Source organism: Sciurus vulgaris (genome assembly GCF_902686455.1).
Source record: "Sciurus vulgaris genome assembly, chromosome: 7".
In the NCBI taxonomy this organism is placed as follows: domain Eukaryota; kingdom Metazoa; phylum Chordata; class Mammalia; order Rodentia; family Sciuridae; genus Sciurus; species Sciurus vulgaris.
Window position 1 is genome coordinate 108,243,299 of NC_136467.1, and position 20,967 is coordinate 108,264,265.

General features: G+C 35.6%; 1 protein-coding gene across 1 annotated transcript; it reads left to right on the forward strand.

Moving 5' to 3' along the window:
* The first annotated feature begins 2,995 nt into the window (after positions 1-2,995).
* On the forward strand, positions 2,996-19,282 carry LOC306665565 (cysteine-rich secretory protein 3-like). Its single transcript, XM_079147191.1, has 5 exons — positions 2,996-3,029; positions 6,547-6,620; positions 17,635-17,751; positions 18,504-18,588; positions 19,121-19,282. The coding sequence occupies exons 1-5, from the start codon at positions 3,023-3,025 to the stop codon at positions 19,258-19,260; spliced, it is 423 nt and encodes a 140-aa protein (XP_079003317.1). The 5' UTR covers positions 2,996-3,022; the 3' UTR covers positions 19,261-19,282.
* The last annotated feature ends 1,685 nt before the right edge of the window (positions 19,283-20,967 follow it).

Below are 20,967 nucleotides of genomic sequence, written 5' to 3' on the forward strand. Positions count from 1 at the left end.
TTCCTGTATTCTCTACACACAATTAGCTGAGTATGTGATACGATGAAAAGAACCATTAACAAAAGAAAGAAAGAAATCAAGAGACCAAAGAAACTAAATATACTTTTCCTGAAATTAGTCACTATATTAAACTATTTTAAATGATAATTCAACAAAAAAGCAAATATTGTAAGCCTACTATTCATTCATGATTGCAGTGAAATTAATGCTAGTCCTAAAAGGCAACTGAGCCCATGCCCGTCTACTTCTTGCCAAGAATACAGAGGACCAGAGATTAATAATGAACTTATTACACACCTAGAACTCCCTAAATGAACTAGGCTTTCAACATCCAATTGCTGATTAAAATATATTCATTTTCCTACACCATCAATGGAAAAAACAATTCTAATAAATATTCTTGAATTAGGAAACAATAAAATAAAATACATATGGAGAAATATGTTACATCCTAGTAAATAACAGACTTTGAAATATAAAATAATAAAAATGGCAATCATTTCATTGACTGATATGCCTAGTGCTATATTAAAATTTAATCATATATTTAGCACATATGACATATATATATGTATGTATATATGCATATACATGCCTTTCCATTATCAAAGCAAACCTATTATATGAAAATCTATATTTTAGGGCTGGGATTGTGGCTCAGTGTTGGAGCACTTGCCTAGCATGTGTGAGGCACTGGGCTCGATCCTTAGCACCACATACAAATAAATAAATAAATAAGGGTTCATCAACAACTAATAAAACTATTTTTAAAAAAATAAAATATATGTTTTAGAGGAATGTGAAGCACATTGAATATTTCCCAGACCTGATAATTTCTGAGGACTGTGCTCTTAATCACTTAACCGTAAGTAGATTCAACTGCTAAGTAAGACTCACAGGAAGCTGAACCCCGAGAATTTCACTATGAGAGAATTAGCCTAGACAACTTTGAAATATTTAATCAGTGGTAAGAACAGAAATGTTGGAAAGTTAAGATCAGTTTGTTACTTTAATATGTGTATGGAATTTGCTACCCAAAGGGACCACATATGTTTACTTAGCTTAATACTAAAGTGTTAATATTAGACAAGCAAAATACATTATACATTCAATACCATAGTGATCATGCAGCATAAAATTGAAGAAAAGGTATTACATGTGAATAATAAGTAAAGACTATTTTCACTATGCTACTTGATTTACTTCTCATAGCACTTCTCACATATCTATCCACAGCTTAATAAGTCAAAAATCTCTCATAAAATTGACATGCGATCTTATAGCTCACAAATGGTAGTGGTAGGCTTGTCCAGATACAGAGTACAAGATGCATAGAATAGGAAGGAACTGACACTATAAAATTCTGACCACAGGCCAAACAGCTCAACATGTGCTATCATTTTTCACAATTTGTATTTCCAGTTAAATATTTTGATATTTATTGCCATAAAAAATAATTGTCCCAATACATTCAGAAGTTTAGTCCTTGTTCCTCAGACCATAAATCTCAAGCTCTTAACAATATTCTATAGCAGTTAAATAGAGAAGAGGAGGAGGGCTCTGGTGCCCCTGAGTTTACAGTCCAGGAAACACTCTCCCCAGAAAGATGGCAGCATGTATGTCAATTCTGAGGTCATGAAATGGAATAGGATTTGCTTCGTGAGAACTTCTGCTCAGGTGCACATAAGTAAACACATGTTTGGGGGTGACTTCAGACATGGCGGCAAAATAGGAAAGCCTTTTTCTTCAGGCTAAATTCATCCTGAGTCCTTAACACTCTTATGATGACCATTTAGTGTACAATCTATTCCTTAAATTTAGAAATAGCTGTAATTAAATGGAATAACTAAGCATGGTTTTAGTACATATTCTTGTCACAGAAACCAATAAAGAGAGGTATGAACAGGAAAATAAACAAATTATAGAATTGTGCACCATACAGTACAATCTGTATTCTCTGTATCTACATTTCAGTTAGAGCTAGGTACATGACCTATAATTTGTTAAATTACACTCCCTTACTTGAAAAAAAAAAAACCATAGTATTTAAGATAATTTTTTTTTCTTTACTGGGTGCTACTAGGAGGCCATGCAGGAAGATTCCAAGTTTGAAGCCAAGCTTGTCAATGTAATAAGACAATAACTCAAAATGTTAAAAAAAATTTTTTGAATTTGTCAGGGTGGGTATGTGATTTGATGTTACAGTACCCCTGTGTTCAATTCACAGTACAGCAACAACAATAATAAAGATCAATGCCTACTAGATGAAATGAGACATAATTTGTTCAACCCCTTTCATTTTTGTGATATGGAAACAAGCCTCTAAAAGTTGAAGCCTTCTCTGGAAGAACAGACTCCAATGAACATAACTTACTATGTAGCTCAATATATCTTGACCTTCATACCACCAGAAAAATAGTCAATACAGGAGGACTTACACATACTTACAACTCTGGTGTCATTTCACATTGTGTTCTGAAAGACACTATGCCCAATATTTAAAAGGTGAAAGATCAAATTATTTTTTAAAACAATAAGATACAACAACAGACTACTCATGAATATTTTAGGTCTGAATAAGAAATTCTTATGTTCTCTAGACTTCACCAAAAATTCTAAGCTTCCCTGAAATCTTGCCAAATAATTCCTCAAAATTCAGATGCACTAATGAGAATAATTTAGTTAAAACTTTTCAAAGTATTGAATGGAAATACATGGTTAAATTTTAACAGTACATGAGTTCCAAAGAACAAATATCTATTGATAAATACTTTATAGCCATATATTTTTGATATCCACATGGACAATCATCAAATAATGCCAAGATTTATGAGACAAATAACAATGAAATTTGAGACCACTGATATCATAAATCTTTTTTCAAACTTCACTGGCCAAGATTTATGAGCAAGATCTGACTTTGCCTAAAGGAAATAGGAGTAACATATAATCTGCTCTGATCTCTCTTTCTCCAACTTTCTTCTTCCAACAGGCACAACTGCTACTTTGCTCTGCTCTGAAAATGAATGGTATGTGGTAATTTCTTTATTTTAAGAAGAAAGTTTTATCTAGATAATATATTTGCAGCTTATCACTGGGAAAGTGATATATTGAATAAATTTATTCACACTTTTATTTTATCTAATTCTTATATTTTTACACGATCGGTATTGGTCATTAAGAGTAATTATCTTGATGTATTCATTTTAAGTAAGAAGTTAACACATAAGTAGTTCTCTTGTTCCAAAAGTTCTTTTAAGCAATGAAATATTTGAATGAGTTGCTTCATTCTCAAATTAGTGATATAATTAATTTTCAACTCTAGGAGTTTTGAAATATTTATATTGGAGCTACCATAATAGAAGTAAGATAATTGTGGTTATATGGTGTTCATATCAGAAAATATCAGTATTTTCTCTGATATGAACACATGGTTTTGCATTAATACAGACATGATTAATAAGGATGAAAGTCAGGCATGTGCATTTTTTTTAAACTGGGAAATACAAATTAGAGTAGTAACCTGAAGATGATACATGTTTTTAAATTATAATCAACATAAAATAATTTACCCATGAAACACTGAAATCAAGAAGAATTTTAAGACTTTGGCTGTTTTTCAATCAAATCAATTCACTCAGGATGCTAATGTCTGAAGTGGTTTAGATGTACTATCCTTTCTGTACATCTTCCCTAAGATGTACATTTCCACACTGAACTTTATATTTTGTGGAAAATGTATAGTGATTCTGAAGTACATTAGGATCCCACAGAGCTGTCTAATAAACAGAAACATAAAAGGAGTTAGAAGCACTGATGCAAGATTTTACCACATAGAAGTCATTATTGGTGCTTTTCTCCCTGATGACATTCACTAGTGCATTTACAAATTTTTTCTACAGTGCCACAGATTAAACTGAGGAGTATTCTGTCAACGAGTTATATTCTCAACTCTTTTTATTCTCATTTTGAGAAAAGTTTTCCATAAGTGGCCAAGACTGACCTCAAACTTTTGATCCTCCTGACTATGACTTCCCAGGCACTGACATTAGTGCCCCCAGCTGAATTCTCTAATTGTGAATTATCTTTGAGGTGCTGCTATAACTGTATTTGATTATGAGTTCTGAATGCACTTTTGAAAGTGAGAAGCTAGTATTCTTAAGATGCTTGCATTGTATTCATGAAATTGATCTCTGTTTCATTTAATGTCATATGTATTAGCCCACTATATAAGACAGTAATGAAATACCCAAGGACAACCAACTTTACAAAGAAAACAGGTCATTCAGCACCCAGTTTGGGAGGTTCGAAGGCATGGTGCAGGGATTGACTCAGCTCTGGGGAGGCCCTCTTGTCTGTGGCAAAATAGCAATGATGAGACCACATGCCAGAGTGAGCAGTTACAACTCCTAACAGGAAGCCAGAGGACTGGGTGGGGTCACTCAGATTTCTCTAAAAACCCTCTCAGAGAACTCCCAAGATATTATAAGAGAGCTACCTAACTCCATCTGAGGGAGGAGATTTTAATGAACTAAGGACTTCCCAGTAGGACCTACCTACTTAAGGGTACCCAATACCTGTCCATACTTCACCCTGGAAATCCAGGTCCCAGCACAAGAAAGTTCGTGGGGACAAAAGAAGCACTAAGACATAGCACCCTCATTATTATTAGAAAGCAACCCCAAAGTCACTTCCATTACCTGCCATTTTTAGCTTGACTACATCCTAAATGCTATTTCTTCCTAAATATATACACTGAAGAGTAGCAGCAAAGGATATAATTTAGGATTGATCTTTAAAAACTAAGGGTAATAGTGGACAATAAGAAACCCATTACAAAATGAAATGCAAACATCCTAATAAAATACTGTACTAACCGATTTCATACATGCTTAAATTTTCATGATAAGTACTTTTTGTCAGGACTATAAACATGATTCAATTTTAGATGACTCTTGGGAAAATTCGGCACATTAATTAATTAGACATTTTTATCATATGACAAAAGTATGTCATTGACTAAAATTCCTACATACCTTTAAAAAGAATAGAAAAGCATATAGGAGAACATCTTTAAGTTTTTAGCAATAATGTACTGAAGATTTTAGCAAATATACTCTCTATTTATGTACACACAACCCATGGGATTGGGATGAAGAAAGGTCTAACTGTAATTGCACTGGACCAAATTACACACATTTTTATTTTGTCAGTTCCTCAAACATGATGGTGTTATGTTTCCATGACATCATCTTGCTGACATGTGGTACCAGAGGAAGTGCTTTTACTGTTGCTGGTGAATTTTCCAATGAAAGGGAAGTGGTGGTTGTCTTGAGGTGTGAGCAGGAGCTGAAAGGAATACTTTTCTTATACCCTCAGTGTGCAAATCTCCCAGTCGCTGCACACTCAAAGCACATATTCGCACAAACACACGTGAGGTCATGGGAGACCATTGTGCTCATATTTTCACACTATTATTTGGAACTGTGTGGAATCCATGCTTCCCTAATTCCTTCAAAGTTCATTTTGGGGTACCAACAAAAAAACAATTTTAACATCCTCACACTGCAACTGACCTCATCTGCTTTCTAAAAATGCAGCACAGGCTTTTATTGCTGATAATACTACTGTAAATGCTTATGACTTTTATGTGTAATACACTTCAATAAGAGGATATTTTCCATTTATTAAGAAATTTTATCTATTATTGTACATTTACTTAATTCACAATGAATTTCCCCTTTGTGTAATAGTAAAAAAAATGACAACCTTTTGTACACTACTTTATTATGCCCTCAAGTGTCTAAGAAGTTGATTTAATGAGGCAAAAGCTTCCTTAATGATATCAAAGGGATAAGTTTGATAACCCTTTAAAAGGGAGTACTCAATTTATCACCTTCTGTTTTAACATGCAGAAGGAGAACTTGTGCATCTTGGAGATAGAGGCATAACATAAAGAGTCTCAATGAGTGTCAAATCTCATTTGAGACTGCACAGGCAAAGCAGAGCAGAGTGGCATAAGCTCTGAAAATCCAGCATGTCCTCCTTAGAGCATGTAAATAGGGTACTAAGAAAAGCACGCATGGTCAAGAGCCCTACCAGAAAAGAAATGGCACATTCCAACTTCTAATTTGAAAAGGTGATGGCAGGTAACCAGCAAGGGTCAATCACAGGAGTACACCTCTGACAGGAATAGTTGAGAGAGCTATTAGCAGTTCTGATGGGCATCTTGACAAAGCCATTTCTGGAGCCCAGAGGGAAGAGCTTCACAGGTCAGTGTGTCATTGATGAGGGTGGAGGTTAGGTGTCAGTGGATATATGTGTTAATGGGGCTTCAGTTCAATACTTCCCTTATTCTTTCTGGTCCTACTGGAGATGAGCTTCAGTAGCACAATTCACTATTATTCTGCTGCTGCATGTGGTGAATCCCACCTTGTTCCCCTACTTATCACTCTGGCATAGTGCAGCCCCTGCTCCCATTACCCTGAAGTCCGTGTACTGAGCACATTAATGCAGGTCTTTGTTCTCTGTGTTCTGTTCTCCCAGGGATGGCATCATTCCCAGTGCTGCTGTTCCTGGCTGCCACGCTGAGTCCATTCTTTCCTGCACATGGGAGTGAGGTATGGCTAAGGTCACTCACCTTTTCAGAAGAATTCAGGCAACCAGAAGGGATGGCCAGCTCCTGGATCTACCTCCAAAAGAGAACAGGGCTAGAGGGTCTGGCACATGACAAAATGCGTACTGGTATCTCAAGGTAGTTGACACAGCATAAAGCTGTGGGGACCAGCAGGGGAACCCAAGCCAGGTGAGACTATGAGTCCTGGATGTCATGAATGCTCCATCTAAGAGTACCGCTGACCTGGAAGACAATGCAGAAAGAGGAAACAAAATATCTCATAAGTTTAAAATGAATAGCAAAAAATGTACTGGATATACAAGTTCAAAACATTACTTCACCCCTTATTTTCTTTCTTATAGTGGCCACCAAAAAAGTAAAATCACACGAAATGCTGGAGCTATCGTTTGGATAGCACAGGCCTACTTGTTAAACTGAAGGAGAGTCTCCTGTCTCAAGAGCAGCTCTGACTGGTTGATCAATCCATGTCAGAGTACTCCCCACACAACACTGACCATGCATTTACATGCTCTCAAGTTAATGTGACTTCTTCACGTATGTTGCTTCGTTGAGTTTTCCTACATGATGTCTGGGACCAATTACACCTCCATTTCGCTTAAAAAAAATCATTAATAATATTACCTGGATATTCTCAAAATGAGCATGTTGTAGAGTCAAATAGTCTATTTCTAACATGCCACTTTTCTCAACTACTCCCAGAAACAGGGTCAATCGTCCTCCTCAATGACTGGTTGTGTGATGCCTAGAGAAGGTATTTCTCTCCTGGCTAGAATACCTCTGGATGTTAGTTAAAAGCTTTGGTCACTGGAAGCTGGGGCTGTAGCTCAGTGGAAGAGCACTTCTTGAGCTGCCTAATCCATGGCTTTGAGTCCTAGGAAGGCCAAAAAGAAAAAGAAAGAAAGATAAAAGATAATATGTTTTGACATTTTGGCCATTGCTACCTGTTCTCACAACATTGTTTAACAACAGCAGCAGGAGATACAATTCCACAGAACACAGAATTTTGACACTTTGTCCATGATTTCTGTGACTTGAAGAAGTATTGATTGTTACCATAACCAAATTATCTACCTAGTGGCAATTTAGTCATCACCAAGAGTTTTCTAAAAGATTCCATTTTGTGACCATTTCCAAACACCTATCACCTCCCTGATCTCTCTCCTCCTCACTTATAAATATTTTTTACTGGTTCTTATTAGTTACACAAACATTAGGATTCATTTATTTCAGTCTCCACTACGTCCCCTTTCCCTCCTGCTTCCCTCCCCTTGTTCCCTGTTTCCTTTTCTCTACTCTACTGATCTTTCTGCTATTAATTTTTTTTCTTTTTAAATTAATGTCTTGTAGATATACATAATGGTGAGATTCACTGTATTCATACATGTACATAGGAAAGTTAGGTCACATTCATTCCACTGTCTTTCCTTTTCCCAACCCATTTCTCTTCCCATTTGCCTACTTCACAGAACTTTCTTCTGTTTCTCACAAACCCCCACCTGAATATTGTGCATTAGCTTCCACATATCAGGGAAAATATTCAACATTTCACTTTGGGGGATGGTCTTATTTTACTCAGCATGATCGTCTCCAATCACATACTCACCAGCAAATTCCATAATATCATTCTTCTTTATTTCGCTGTGTATATACACCACATTTTCTTCATCCTTTCATCTGTTGAAAGCAACCTAGGTTGTTTCCATATTTGGCTATTGGGATTCATGAGGCTGTAAACACTGATGTGATCACTACTGTATGCTGATTTTAAATCTTTGTATATATACAGAGCATTGGGATACCTGGGTCATATGCTCATTCCATTTCTAGTTTTCGTTTTCGTTTTTAGTTATACGTGACAGTACAATGTATTCTGGCAGAATACACATACATACAATGTATTGGCAGAATACAATGTATTTTGGCAGAATACATGCACTCTGTTAACAGACTATAACATTCTATTTAGGTTCTCACTCTTGGGGTCATTTCTAATGTGAAGTTACCCTGATCATGTATACAAATACAAATCTATTCCCAATTACCAATTAGTTCTACTATCTTTCCAATTCCCCTCTCCCCTCCCTTCCCTTCATTTATTTCGCTTCATCTAATTCAATGGACCTCTATTCCTCCCCTCCCCACCTTCCCATCCACAAATCAGAAAGAACATTCAGCCTTTTGTTTTTGGAATTGGCTTATTTCACTTATGATATTCTCCAGTTCCCCCATTTACTGGCAAATGCCACAATTTCATTCTTCTTTATGGCTGAGTAATATTCCACTGTGTATATATACCACATTTTGTTTATTCATTCATCTGTTGAAGGACACCTAGGTGGTTTCCATAGCTTGGCTATTGTGAGTTGAACTTCTGTAAAGATGGAAGTGACTGTGTCACTGTAGTATGCTGTTTTTAAGTCCTTTGTGTATAGACCAAGGATTGGAATAACTGAGTCAAATGGTGGTTCCAGTTCAAGTTTTCTAAGGAATCTCCATACTGCTTTCCATAATGGTTGCACCAATTTACAGTCCCACCAACAATGCTTGAGAGTACCTTTCTCCCCACATTCTCACCAACACTTATTGTTACTTGTTTTCTTTATAACTGTCATTCTGACTGGAGCGAGATAGAATCTCAGTGTAGTTTTAATTTGCATTTCTCTAAAGTTGCTAGAGATGGTAAACATTTCTTCACATATTTTGGACCATTCAGATTTCTTCTGTGAAGTGTTTATTCAGTTGCCCATTTAGTGATTGAGTTATTTATTTTTCTGGTGTTGACTTTTTTTTTTCTTTCTTTGTATATTCTGGAAATTAATGCCTTATCTGAGGCACTGGTTGTGAATTCAATTTGTAGAATCTCTGCATATGTACTTGATTCTTTCCTTTGCTGTGAAGAAGTTTTTTAGTTTCATACTATTCCATTGATTGAGTCTTGATTTTACAACTTGTGCTTCACTAGTCTTGTTCAGGAATTTTGTTCCCATGCTGACATTTTGGAGAATTGGGTCTATTTTTCTTCAAGTTAGTTCAGGGTCTCTGATCTAATACCTAGGTTTTTTGGTCCACTTAGAGTTGAGTTTTGTGCATGGTGAGATATAGGGGTTCAATTTTACTCTATTACAAAAGAATTTCCAGTTTTCACAGCACCATTTGTTGAAGAGGCTATCTTTTCTCCAATGTACATTTATAGTGCTTTTGTCTAGGATGAGATAAATATATTCATGTGGGTTTCTCTCTGTGTCTTCTATCCTGTTCTATTGGTCTTCATGTCTGTTTTGGTGCCAATACCATGCTGTTTTTGCTACGTTAGCTCTGTAATATAATTTAAAGTCTGATATTATGATGCTTCCTGCATCATTTTTAATGTTAAGTATTACTTTGTCTATTCTAGATCTCTTATTTTGCCCAATGAATTTCATGACTGCTTTTTCTAGTTCTATGAAGAACATCATTGGGATTTTAATGGGAATTGCACTAATTCTGCATTATGCTCTTGGTAGTGTGGCAATTTTAACAATACTACGTATGCCTATCCAGGAGCACGGAAGATCTTCTAAGGTCTTCAATTTCTTTCTTTCGTGTTCTGTAGTTTTCATTAGAAAGGTTTTTCACCTCTTTTGTTAGGGTGATCCCAATGATTTTTTTACACTATTAGTGAGGAGATAGTTTTCCTGATTTCACTTTCAGCTGATATACCCTTGCTGTATAGAAATGCAATGGATTTATTGGTATTGATTTTAAACACTGCTGATTTTCTGAATTCATTTATGAATTCTAGGATCTTTTTAGTAGAATTTTTTGGGTCTTCAAAATATAGAATCATGTCATTGGCAAATAGGGACAGTCTGAGTTCCTCTTTTCTGATTCATGTCCCTTTAATTTCTTTCTTTTGTCTTATTGCACTGGCTAGGGTTTCCAGCACGATGTTCAATGCGAGTGGTAAAAAAGGACATCCCTGTCTTGTTCCAGTTTTTTGAGGGAATGCTTTCAGTTTTTCTCCATTTAGAATGATATTGGCCTTGGGTTTAGAATATATATCTTTTACAATGTTGAGGAATTTTCCTACTATCGCTAGTTTTTCTAGTTTTTCGAGCATGAATGCATGCTATATTTTGTCAAATGCTTTTTCTGCATATATTGAGATAATAACGTGATTCTTTAAGTCTGTAGTAATGAATTACATTTATTGATTTCCATATGATGAACCAACATGGTATCCCTGGAATGAACCCACTTGACCATGGTGCACTATATTTTTAATATGTTTTATATGATTCACCATTATTTTATTGAGAATTTTTGCGTCAATGTTCATTAAGTTTGTTGGTATGAAGTTTTCTTTACTTTTTCTTTATTCAATATCTTTCTATTATTTTGATGTATAAACTCAATGCTATAAACTTACCTTTTGCAACTGCCTTTATACTGTGCTACACATTTTGATATATTAATAATCTCATTTACAACTAGCAATTTTTAATTTCTTCTGCTAACCATTCATCATTAAAAAGTGTATTATTTAAACTCCAAGTGTTAGGATAGTTTCTGTGTTTTATTTTATTGTTGGTTTCTAATTTCATTTCATTCAGAGCTAAAAGAATGAATGGAATTATCTCTATTTTTGTATTTGCTAAGATTTGCTTTGTGATCTAAAATATATTCTATTTTAGATCATGCTCCACATTCTGCTGAGAAAAGTGAATTTAGTCATTGATGGATCAAATATTCTATAGATGCCTGTTAGGTCATATTATGAATTTTATTTTTTCCTTCTATAGAATCCTTACTTGGTGTAGTGTGGATTGTCTTTTCATAGTGACAGAGTTAAAGTCACTTCTCTCATGATACAATAAAGTATTATTGTATTGTGGTCTATTCAATTCTTAATATTGAGAAGGTTGGTTTGATGTATATAGATGCTCCATTGTTTGGGACATAAATATTTATGATTGCTATGACTTATTGATGCATGGATCCCTTAGGCAGTATGAACAGATTGTCTTTATCTCTTCTGATTAAATTTGACTTGAAAACCATTTTATCTGCTAGGAGAAAAGTTATCCCTCCTTGTTTATGAGTTCCATTTCATTGATTTGTCTTTTCTCACTCTTCCACCGAAAGTCTGTGGATGTCTTCTTGTGAGGTGAGTCTATTACAGACAGCCTATTGTTGGGTCTTGCTTTTTAATCAGTCTGCCAACCTGTGTCTCTGGGTTGGAGAGTTTAGAACCTTCAATGTCATTTTTGAGAGATATTTTTCCCTGCCGTTTTGATATATTTCTAATATTTAAACCAGAATTGAATCTTCCTTAATTTAATATTATTCTAATATAATTCCTCCCTATTCTGGTTTTCATTTTTATTTTTCATTTCTTCTTCATGAAATATTTCATGGAGTATATTTTATATAGTGCAAGCTTTCTGGTTATGAATTCTTTCAGCCTATGTTTATCGTGGAAGTCTTTGTTTCATCTTTAATTCTGAAGTTTAATTTTGCTGGATATATCATTTTTGGTTGGTGTCCTTTATATTTCAGCACTTGATATATATTATTCCATGTCTTCCTAGCTTGGTTTCTCGACCAGAGATCAGTAGAAATCCAGATAGGTTTATCTCTAAATATCAACCATTTTTTCTTGTAGCATTTATAATTATATCCTTATTCTGTGTGTTAGGCATTTTCATCATTATGTGTCTTGTAGTGAATCTATTGTGATTTTGTACATTGAGAGTTCTATATGCCTCTAATATATGATTTTCCATAATTTTTAAGGTATGAAACATTTGCTGATATTATTTTAATGGCCATCTCTTTAGCTTATATTTCATTTAGCCCAATGATTCTTGTAATTGAACTTAATGTTATTCTAGAGTTCTAGAATATTCTTTTCCTCATCTCTTAATATTTTTCTTTATGGTCAAATTCATTTTCAATATTATATACTTTATGTCAATACCTGAAAAATCTATGTTCAAAGTGGTCTGTCATAGCTTTGAACTGCCCAGAGACAAAGGCTGACACCTCCCTGAGGAATTTCTCACTACAAAGGTACAGAGAAATCTGCCCAGTTGTATGGGGAAAACCTCACTGTTCAAAGAGAAATTCCCTGGTTGCCATGGAGTTTATCAGTTCATGACCTAAGGTTCAAATGCCAGCTGCCCAGGGGTGGAGAATGGTGGGTGCAAGCTGATGACTGTAATTGGGCTGTTCAAACTTTTGACTTTGGTTCTATTTTAAAGTAACTTTCTAAAAATGAATAAATAAATCAAATAACTTTCTCAAAATGAATTCCTTTGATGTTAAAACATACATAATAAATGTTTGGAGCCTGCTTGTGATCAGTCTCTCTCCACCAGATGCAGGCTCAAACACCAGGTCCCACTTTATCTACTTTGTCTTTGTTCATCTTCTTTCCAATCCCCTCAGCAGCCTGATTCAAGGAAACTGAGTAAACAGTCATACTGTCAGCAACAGTGGTCTAATCAATTGGTGATGCTTTCCATTGAGTTTCCAATTTGGTTTATTGAGTCTTTTGTTTCCAGAATTTTCATTTGGTTCTTTTTCAGAATCTCTGTCTATTATTGAAGTGATCATTCACGTCCTGTATTTTCTCTCCAATTTTATTCCTTGTATCTTCTCATAGAATATTTTAAGTAGGAACATTCTCAATTCTTTCTCTGACATTTCCTTCAATGTGGTGTCAATAGAGTCTGTTGTCAAAGCATTTTGGTCTACTTGGGATAGCTTGTTCTCTTGCTTTCTCATATTGTTTGCATGTCTAGCCATCTATTGGTATAGTTCTCATTTTTCCTTTTACACAAGAGACTACTTTGAATGGCTATTTCTCTTACAAGCCCTGTGTTGTTGGGTGAATGTCCAGATATTGATATCCTAAGTCAACATGTGACTTCTGCTGATTCCAGTATCAACAGCATTTTAAGAGATGCAAGTGAACCCTAGTTAAAATAATCCCTTCACAGTCATAACTTGTTCTATTCAACTTTATGAGAAAAAGCACTTGGGGCTATTGTTCTCCACAGTTTCTCAAATCCAAGTTTAAATTTGTAATCATTTTAGAATAGGTCAAAAACTTAGTTATTAGATTGAGTAAAATTGCTATAATTTTAAATGAGGGCTCAAAATGGTAAAGAAGAATGATAGGACAAAAAAGAGAGGAAAAAAGAAGAAAAGTAAAAAAAAAAAAGAGAAAACATTAAAAATAAATCACACTAGAAAGAAGAAATAGAAGGCAGGTATTTGACGTAGTAGCAGATAATGGAAGAAGATAACTAGGAAGTGAGATGAGCAACTATAAAATAGCGCTAGGAAAACAAAGATAAGAAGATTGATTCCAATCAATACTTAAACCATCAAATTAAATACACACAAATAGGTTGAAGGTGCAGTGCTGTCTATTGGGGTAACGAATATTATTCCTATTAAAGAGTTATTTATATGATCAAGGTTGACATTAAGAGTTATTTATAGTAAACCATAACAAGGTGAAGAAAATCCTTGTTGAATTTTGGCTTGAACTTCATTGGCATTTGGACATTTAGCAGATGTCCATCATTATTTGTCTGTCAATCTCTCCAAAGTTTCAGGTCACAAGAGTGAATTCACTAGTTGCTATGAACTTCACACCAGTCAGTTTTGATTTCTCAGCTCTGGAGTCTACAGCTGACTTCTCAGAGAGCACAGTGTTGCCAGTTGGTTATTTCTATTGTGTGCAGGAGTTCAGGACGCAGGCTCTGTCCCCGTGTTTGCTGTGGGTTGCTGTGTACCTGTTCCCCTCTGTAGAATCCTTTTCCTTGTGGTAAAGACCTTGGTGGCTGTCTGTAAGAACAGAAACTCTGGTGGGGTTTCTATGTGTGTTCTCTGGTGCAGTAGCGTTCTCCAGACCAACACCGCTTTCTGGGTCGCTGTAGTGAAGGGACTCAGCTGATCACCTAGACTCCAGTTTCCACTGTCTCAGATTGTGGATGGGGGGAATCGATTCCTCTGTTTACTATGTCTCCTGCAGGGTCTCACCAGTATCCAAACAATGCCAGTCCAGATCATGAGTCAGGCCTCCTGCCACTGAAGGCTGGGGCCACCTCTTCCTGTGGTCTTGGCTCTGGTAGTTTTCTGCCGTCTTCGTCTCGCTCTGTGTCTGTGAGTGGCTTCCACTTAAGTTTCCTGGGGCATTCAGGGAATCTATCATAGCAGCATTTTTTCTGCAGCTGTCATCATCCAAGATCCAGGTCTCTATGTCACTTGACATGCAGACACCCTCCTTCTAGTAGAGTGGCACACTCCCAGGGACCATACTAGGCTTCCTACAATGCCTCCCCCAAAGTCAGTGGTCAGGATCTGGTGAATCTGTGTTCCTTTCCTGAGGGCCAGACCCCCTTCATTGCTGTCTCTGAGTTGAGTGGATGCTATGCAGAGCTTTCTGTCCTTGCCCAGGTCATGCTCAGCAGGGTCAGGCACACTTCCAAGCACAGGTCCACACCCTTGTTTGCAATGCAGGAGAGGGAGAAGGGGTTTCAGCAATTCTCAGTAGTGGCAATTCTAGGAGTTCCTTCTGATTGAATTTTTAAGAGATTCTGCTGAAGGGGAATTCCCTTTGGTCCAAATTGCAGCCATCTGAGGATGGGAAGATGCCATGTTGAAATAAGGGGATGATTCATCAGCTGAGGGCTCCACAAGATGTCTGCTGACCCCCAACTCAGTTTTCTTTTAGAATTTAGTTTTAACTTGCTTGCTCTGTCTTAACAATCCTGTTACTCTCATGCTTTAAATTTTACCTTTCCAAATGTTTTAAGTGGGTGAACTTCAGAGATTTTCTGCTTCCCCTCTCCCTTTTTCCCTCTGTTGCCCCACCACCCTTCCCCTTCCCTGGTTTGGATTGGAGGTTACGAAACCGTATTTATTTTATACACTGGTATAAAATAAAAAAATAAAAATCTTCAAGTCTCTCCAGATCTTAGACTTTGTAATATTGAGTCTTGCAGCATTTAATTTGTCACCCACTTCTCAATTTTGTGTTTCCTTCATGCCTCCTTCTTGCGTTGCCAGGACATTGGAACTCACAGGCAGCTCCCTTCCACCATCTTCTGAATACCAATGAAATATACTTAAAAAGTAAATGCCAGAGGGAGCTAGCATCTTTTCAGTGAAGATCTATAGGAATTTGAGCTGAAGAGTTGATCCCTCCTTCTTCAGTATATCACATAATCCTTCCTATTAGTTCTGCTATGTGGCATGGTAACCATTGATTTCTTTCATACTGACTATCCAATGAAAACTATTTAAAGATAGATACTGCATTTTATCCATTTTATCCTCACCACGTGTTGAGTCATATGAAAACAACCTCATTTTTGCTCATGAAGAACAAAAATCACATCTCTTCTTCAATGCAATTTTATAAGTAAGGTACTAAGGTGTAACAAGAAGAAAATACTACTTTCTCCTAAACCTATTTTTCTGTGTTTGAAATGTCACTATTTAAGAAGTTTTCTGAGGTCAGTAGGAAACATCTAGAGATGATACCTTTTGTTTCGATAAAATGCAGAGATTGGCCACTACTTAAGTTTATCATGTGCATCCTTTCTATCTTAAGGGTCAGGGGCTGTGTTAAATCTACTAGTACAAGGCATTCACTAATGGTCCCTTGTGCTTAGAAACACAAAATCCTCAAGCAGGATGGACTTACAGTAGGGAATGGCCAAAAAAAAAAAAAATAGAAAATATATACATATGTGTATAGATATAGATACAGCTATATATATGAATGGATCTATGAGAAAAATAATTGGAGAGTGTTAAGGAAATTCAGCATTCAGTATAAGGAGGAGCAGATAACTTTTCCCAAGATATCAAAAACACAAGAAATTCAGCCTTTTAGACTTACCCTTTAAAATATTTCTTTTCCCTAAAAATAACATATCATGTGTGAAATTAAGGCCTCAAAATGCTCTTATCTCTTATGCTAAAAGTTCACATAATCCCAGTCCACTCTCCAGACCCACACATACAAAAAAATACAAGCTCCAACATTGGCATCTGAGTTAATCCCTTATCAGTTACCAGTAAATCTCTTATCAGTTATCTAGTAAAGAGATCAACTCAGGAATAGTTCATTAATTAATTGTTTCTTTCCCTTCCAAATGCCTTGAGGGTTTATTTAATAAGTATGGTAAGACCACCTTTTGTGTGATATCATCCAATTTACTACTTAATACCTAAAATTCTTTTACTGGAATTTTTAGGGGCGCACATACACACTGGTTCTAGGAATAAACATACTTTCTCTAGATACATGACATCATGTCAGATGAATGTTCTCCCTAAAGTCTATAATAAGTTATGTTTCCCCATCCTTAAAACTCCCCTGTTACAGCCTAATAGAGTGTGAATGTTTTAATGCTTCCATCTCTTACATTAACCTTCATAATATGTCATCATTGTGTATCCACAAGAATCACAAGAAGTTCATTCTTAAAATAAATTGGGCACTTGTGACCATGAAGAAGTTTTGATTTGTCAAGCTATGAATCACATCCCAGCTGGGCTCAGTGGTACACACCTGCAATCCCAGCAGCTTGAGAGGTTGAGGCAGGAGGATCTCAAGTTCAAAGACAGCCACAGCAAAAGTGAGGCGGTAAGCAAATCAGTGAGACTCTGTCTCTAAAAACTACAAAATAGATCTAGGGGTGTGGCTCAGTGGTTGAGTGCCCCTGGGTTCAATTTCTGGTATCCCACCCCCCTTCAAAAAAATTACAACCCAGTTCTCAAAGCCTCAATAAACTGTTTTTTTTTTTTTTTTTTTTTTAATCTGAAGTCATAGTTTTGGTTCCTATTCATTGGCAATGCTTCATAACTAATGATACCTTGACCTTAATGCTTTTGCAACTCATCTCTGTTGTCTTGAATGATGCTAAATTGATTCACTGTTCTGTGTAATTTTCAAATATACTGAAAATAATTGTAGTTTTATTTCCTTTCAGAAGCAAGCTTCAAATGCTTTGTCAACGGCCCTAACAAATCTCCAAAGGGAGATTCTAAATGAACACAGTGAATTCAGGAAAGCAGGTTCTCTCACTGCCAACAACCTGCCACAGATGGTAAGAGGTAGAAAGATAAGGAAGGTGGCTGAGATGATCTGAGCTGTGTAAGAGCAGGCAGCTGGCAAGTGCACCTCATCACTTTGTGACTTAGGAGTGCTGCTCTACTTTGTCTCTCATTTGAGTTGTGTTATGTTCAGGGCAAAGTTTCCTGATTTCCCATTACATTGTTAAATAGAATGTTGAGTTTGTGCAGCTGCTCCAATTATGGTGACAGAAGTAAAACCAAATCCTTAGACTTTCTAGTGAAAGCCCACTGTGTTCTGCTCACTCTCTCTCTCTCTCTCTTAACGTAGGATCAAAAAGACTCCCTTTAGGATAAACCTATTAAGGGCAAATAACAGTGCACTTTGTGTACCCACTCCAAAAACCACATGCCTCCCAAATCTATTTGCCGTAGAAAAAAAAGAAAATCAGAATAAAGTATGCAGTTCATTGTTATTTCAAAAATAATTTCAATTCTTGGCATGTTTAATCATATTTATTTGTTGAAATTGGAGTTTCTGTTATGCTATAATATTGTTATAAGTGTCTTATAATTTCCGTTTTCTTAGGGATACATGCAGTTATACTTTCTTGCAGCAGAAATGAGCTCATAGAAATGCATTATTCTGATTTTAATGACTAATTGGAAAGTGCCCACATAAAAGTTTTATAATTATGCAAATTGACCTATCAATCTTACTCTAAAGATTCTGCACCTTTCATGTGGCAGTGGATAGATGCATGTATTTTTTTTTTTCTTCTTTTAGAAATGGAGCAGGGTGAGATTAGCAAAGGAATCGAACTGGGTAAACCAGAGAAATTACAAACACAGTGACTTAGAGGACCGAAAAGGTAATATGTAGATTAATATATATTTGTTGGATAAATGGATAAGTAAAATTATAAGGGTCCATTATATAAGAGTATGTTAAGAAAACTTTGCTAATAAATATTGATTCTAATGCTGCCCTTTTCAAGTTAATTCAGTATATTTGTAGTGGTAATTCTGAGAAGCACCACCTTTGTGCTCATTAAGGATATTCTATTTTATAAAAACTCTCACACAGAGTCACTTTCGTATCTATCAACCAGCTCATCTCATGAGTGAATTATATGATATACTTCATGAATCGTGATTTGAAAATATATCAATTTTTCTTTAAAAATTTTCAAAAATCTCAAATGTAAAAGGAAGTATGGATTAATCAGAGAGTTTAACTAAGTCCTTTATGTTTTCCTCAAGACTGAAACAGTCAGCATAGTGCAATAAGGTCAACTTGTTTGCTCAATTCCCTCCTCTCCTTTCACACTGAATTTGTTGTTTGTGTGGTTGCTATGGAGGAAAGTGACAAAGAAGTAACTACTTTCTCTATTTTTGTTTCAGAACAAAATTGTCCTTTCAAAGATAAGTCGAATATTTGTCGTTCGTGGAGGAAAAAGGGTTTCTGTCCAAGATCATATGCACGATTGTGTCGGAGAACATGTGTTTGCTTACTGAATCAATCACTTTTTAGATACACATGATCAGGGCTGTGCAGAGAAGGGAAATAGCATTTTCTTAGATTTGAAATATGCAACTGGGGAAATTGTAGCTACAGTAACTACAAATCTGATTCTATGCAATAAATAATTGTTCTTTTTAGATCACCTTCATATTCACAGAAATTTCTTACATATAAAGGATTAAAAAGTAATAAATTTAATGATAACTGTGTTGGATTTTGCTATATGAATTTTATGATTTAATTTTAATGAATTTAATCAAGCTAAAGATCTGAAAGTTGTATTTGCCCATGACTAACACCACTAAAACCCAGACTGAAATTGAGAATCATGTTCCTACAACAATATGTACTAATGAACAGAATGTGATTATCATCGTCATATGAATTCTAGGCTAAAGTTGTAGTTTCCTGCTATACCTACCTAAGCATCTTTAAAGAAGTGTGCAGATACACTGTCTTTAATTCATTTTTACCCACTCATTTTCCTGACTTACCTAAATCTCATGTTCATAATTATATTGAAAATGCTCAGCCTAAACTATCTCTGACTTCTGTTTTACCAAAAATCAGAGAAGACAGGATTTATCTTTTGTATAACTTTTACAGTACAATATGATCATATCTTCCTTCTTAGACCTCTCTTCACTGAGACATTTCTTCCTTAAAGAAATGTAAAATAATATATGTAAATACAACTCCCATCAAGAAGTTAGAACTCAGTTCCCTCCCTTTTCAGTTTGCACTGAATTTACTGACTCACTTTCAAAGAAAAGATAGTGGGAAGAGGAAAATGGTTAATTGATACTGAAGAAATCTGGCAAACTCTAACTTATCCAAGTGATCCAGATTAACACTACCAGTCATATGCCATTACTTTGGCCTTTCTGGCATTTGCTCTAAAAATGCATTTCTAGAGAATGGCATTTCTCTAAATTCATTGTGAACAGAAACCAAAACATGAGACAAGCCCAAAGCAAGGGTATTCTACAGAACACTCCTGAGAGTTTAACAACACCCTTCAAAACTGCACTATTTCTCCTTTATTTGGCTATTCCTTTAGGCTAGTTCCTACCATTGCTGATTTGCATCGTTGTTTTTCATCTCTTCCTCATGGAATATTTTGCTGAGAATGTTCTGTAGTGTCGGGTTTCTTTTCGTAAATTCTTTTAGCTTTTTTTTTTATCATGGAAGGATTTTATTTCATCATCAAATCTGAAAGAAAGTTTTGCTGGGTATAAGATTCTTGGTTGGCATCAATTTCCTTTCAGGGCTTGGTAAATGTTGTTCCAGGCCCTTCTAGCTTTTAGGGTCTGGATTGAAAAATCTTCTGATATTCTTATTGGTTTCCCCCTGAATGTAATTTGATTCTTTTCTATCACAGCCTTTAAAATTCTGTCTTTATTTTGTATGTTAAGTATTTTCATAATAATGTGCCTTGGTGTGGGTCTGTTGTAATTTTGTATATTTGGAGTCCTATAAGCCTCTTGCACCTGGTTTTCCATTTCATTCTTCAGTTTTGGGAAATTTTCTGATATTATTTCATTGAATAGATTGTTCATTCTTTTGGTTTGTTTCTCTAAGCCTTCCTCAATCCCAATAATTCTTAAATTTGGCCTTTCATGATAACCCATAATTCTTGTGGATTCTGATCATGATTTCTTACCAGCTTCTCTGTTTGGTCAATTTTGTTTTCAAGATTAAATATTTTGTCTTCAATGTCTGAGGT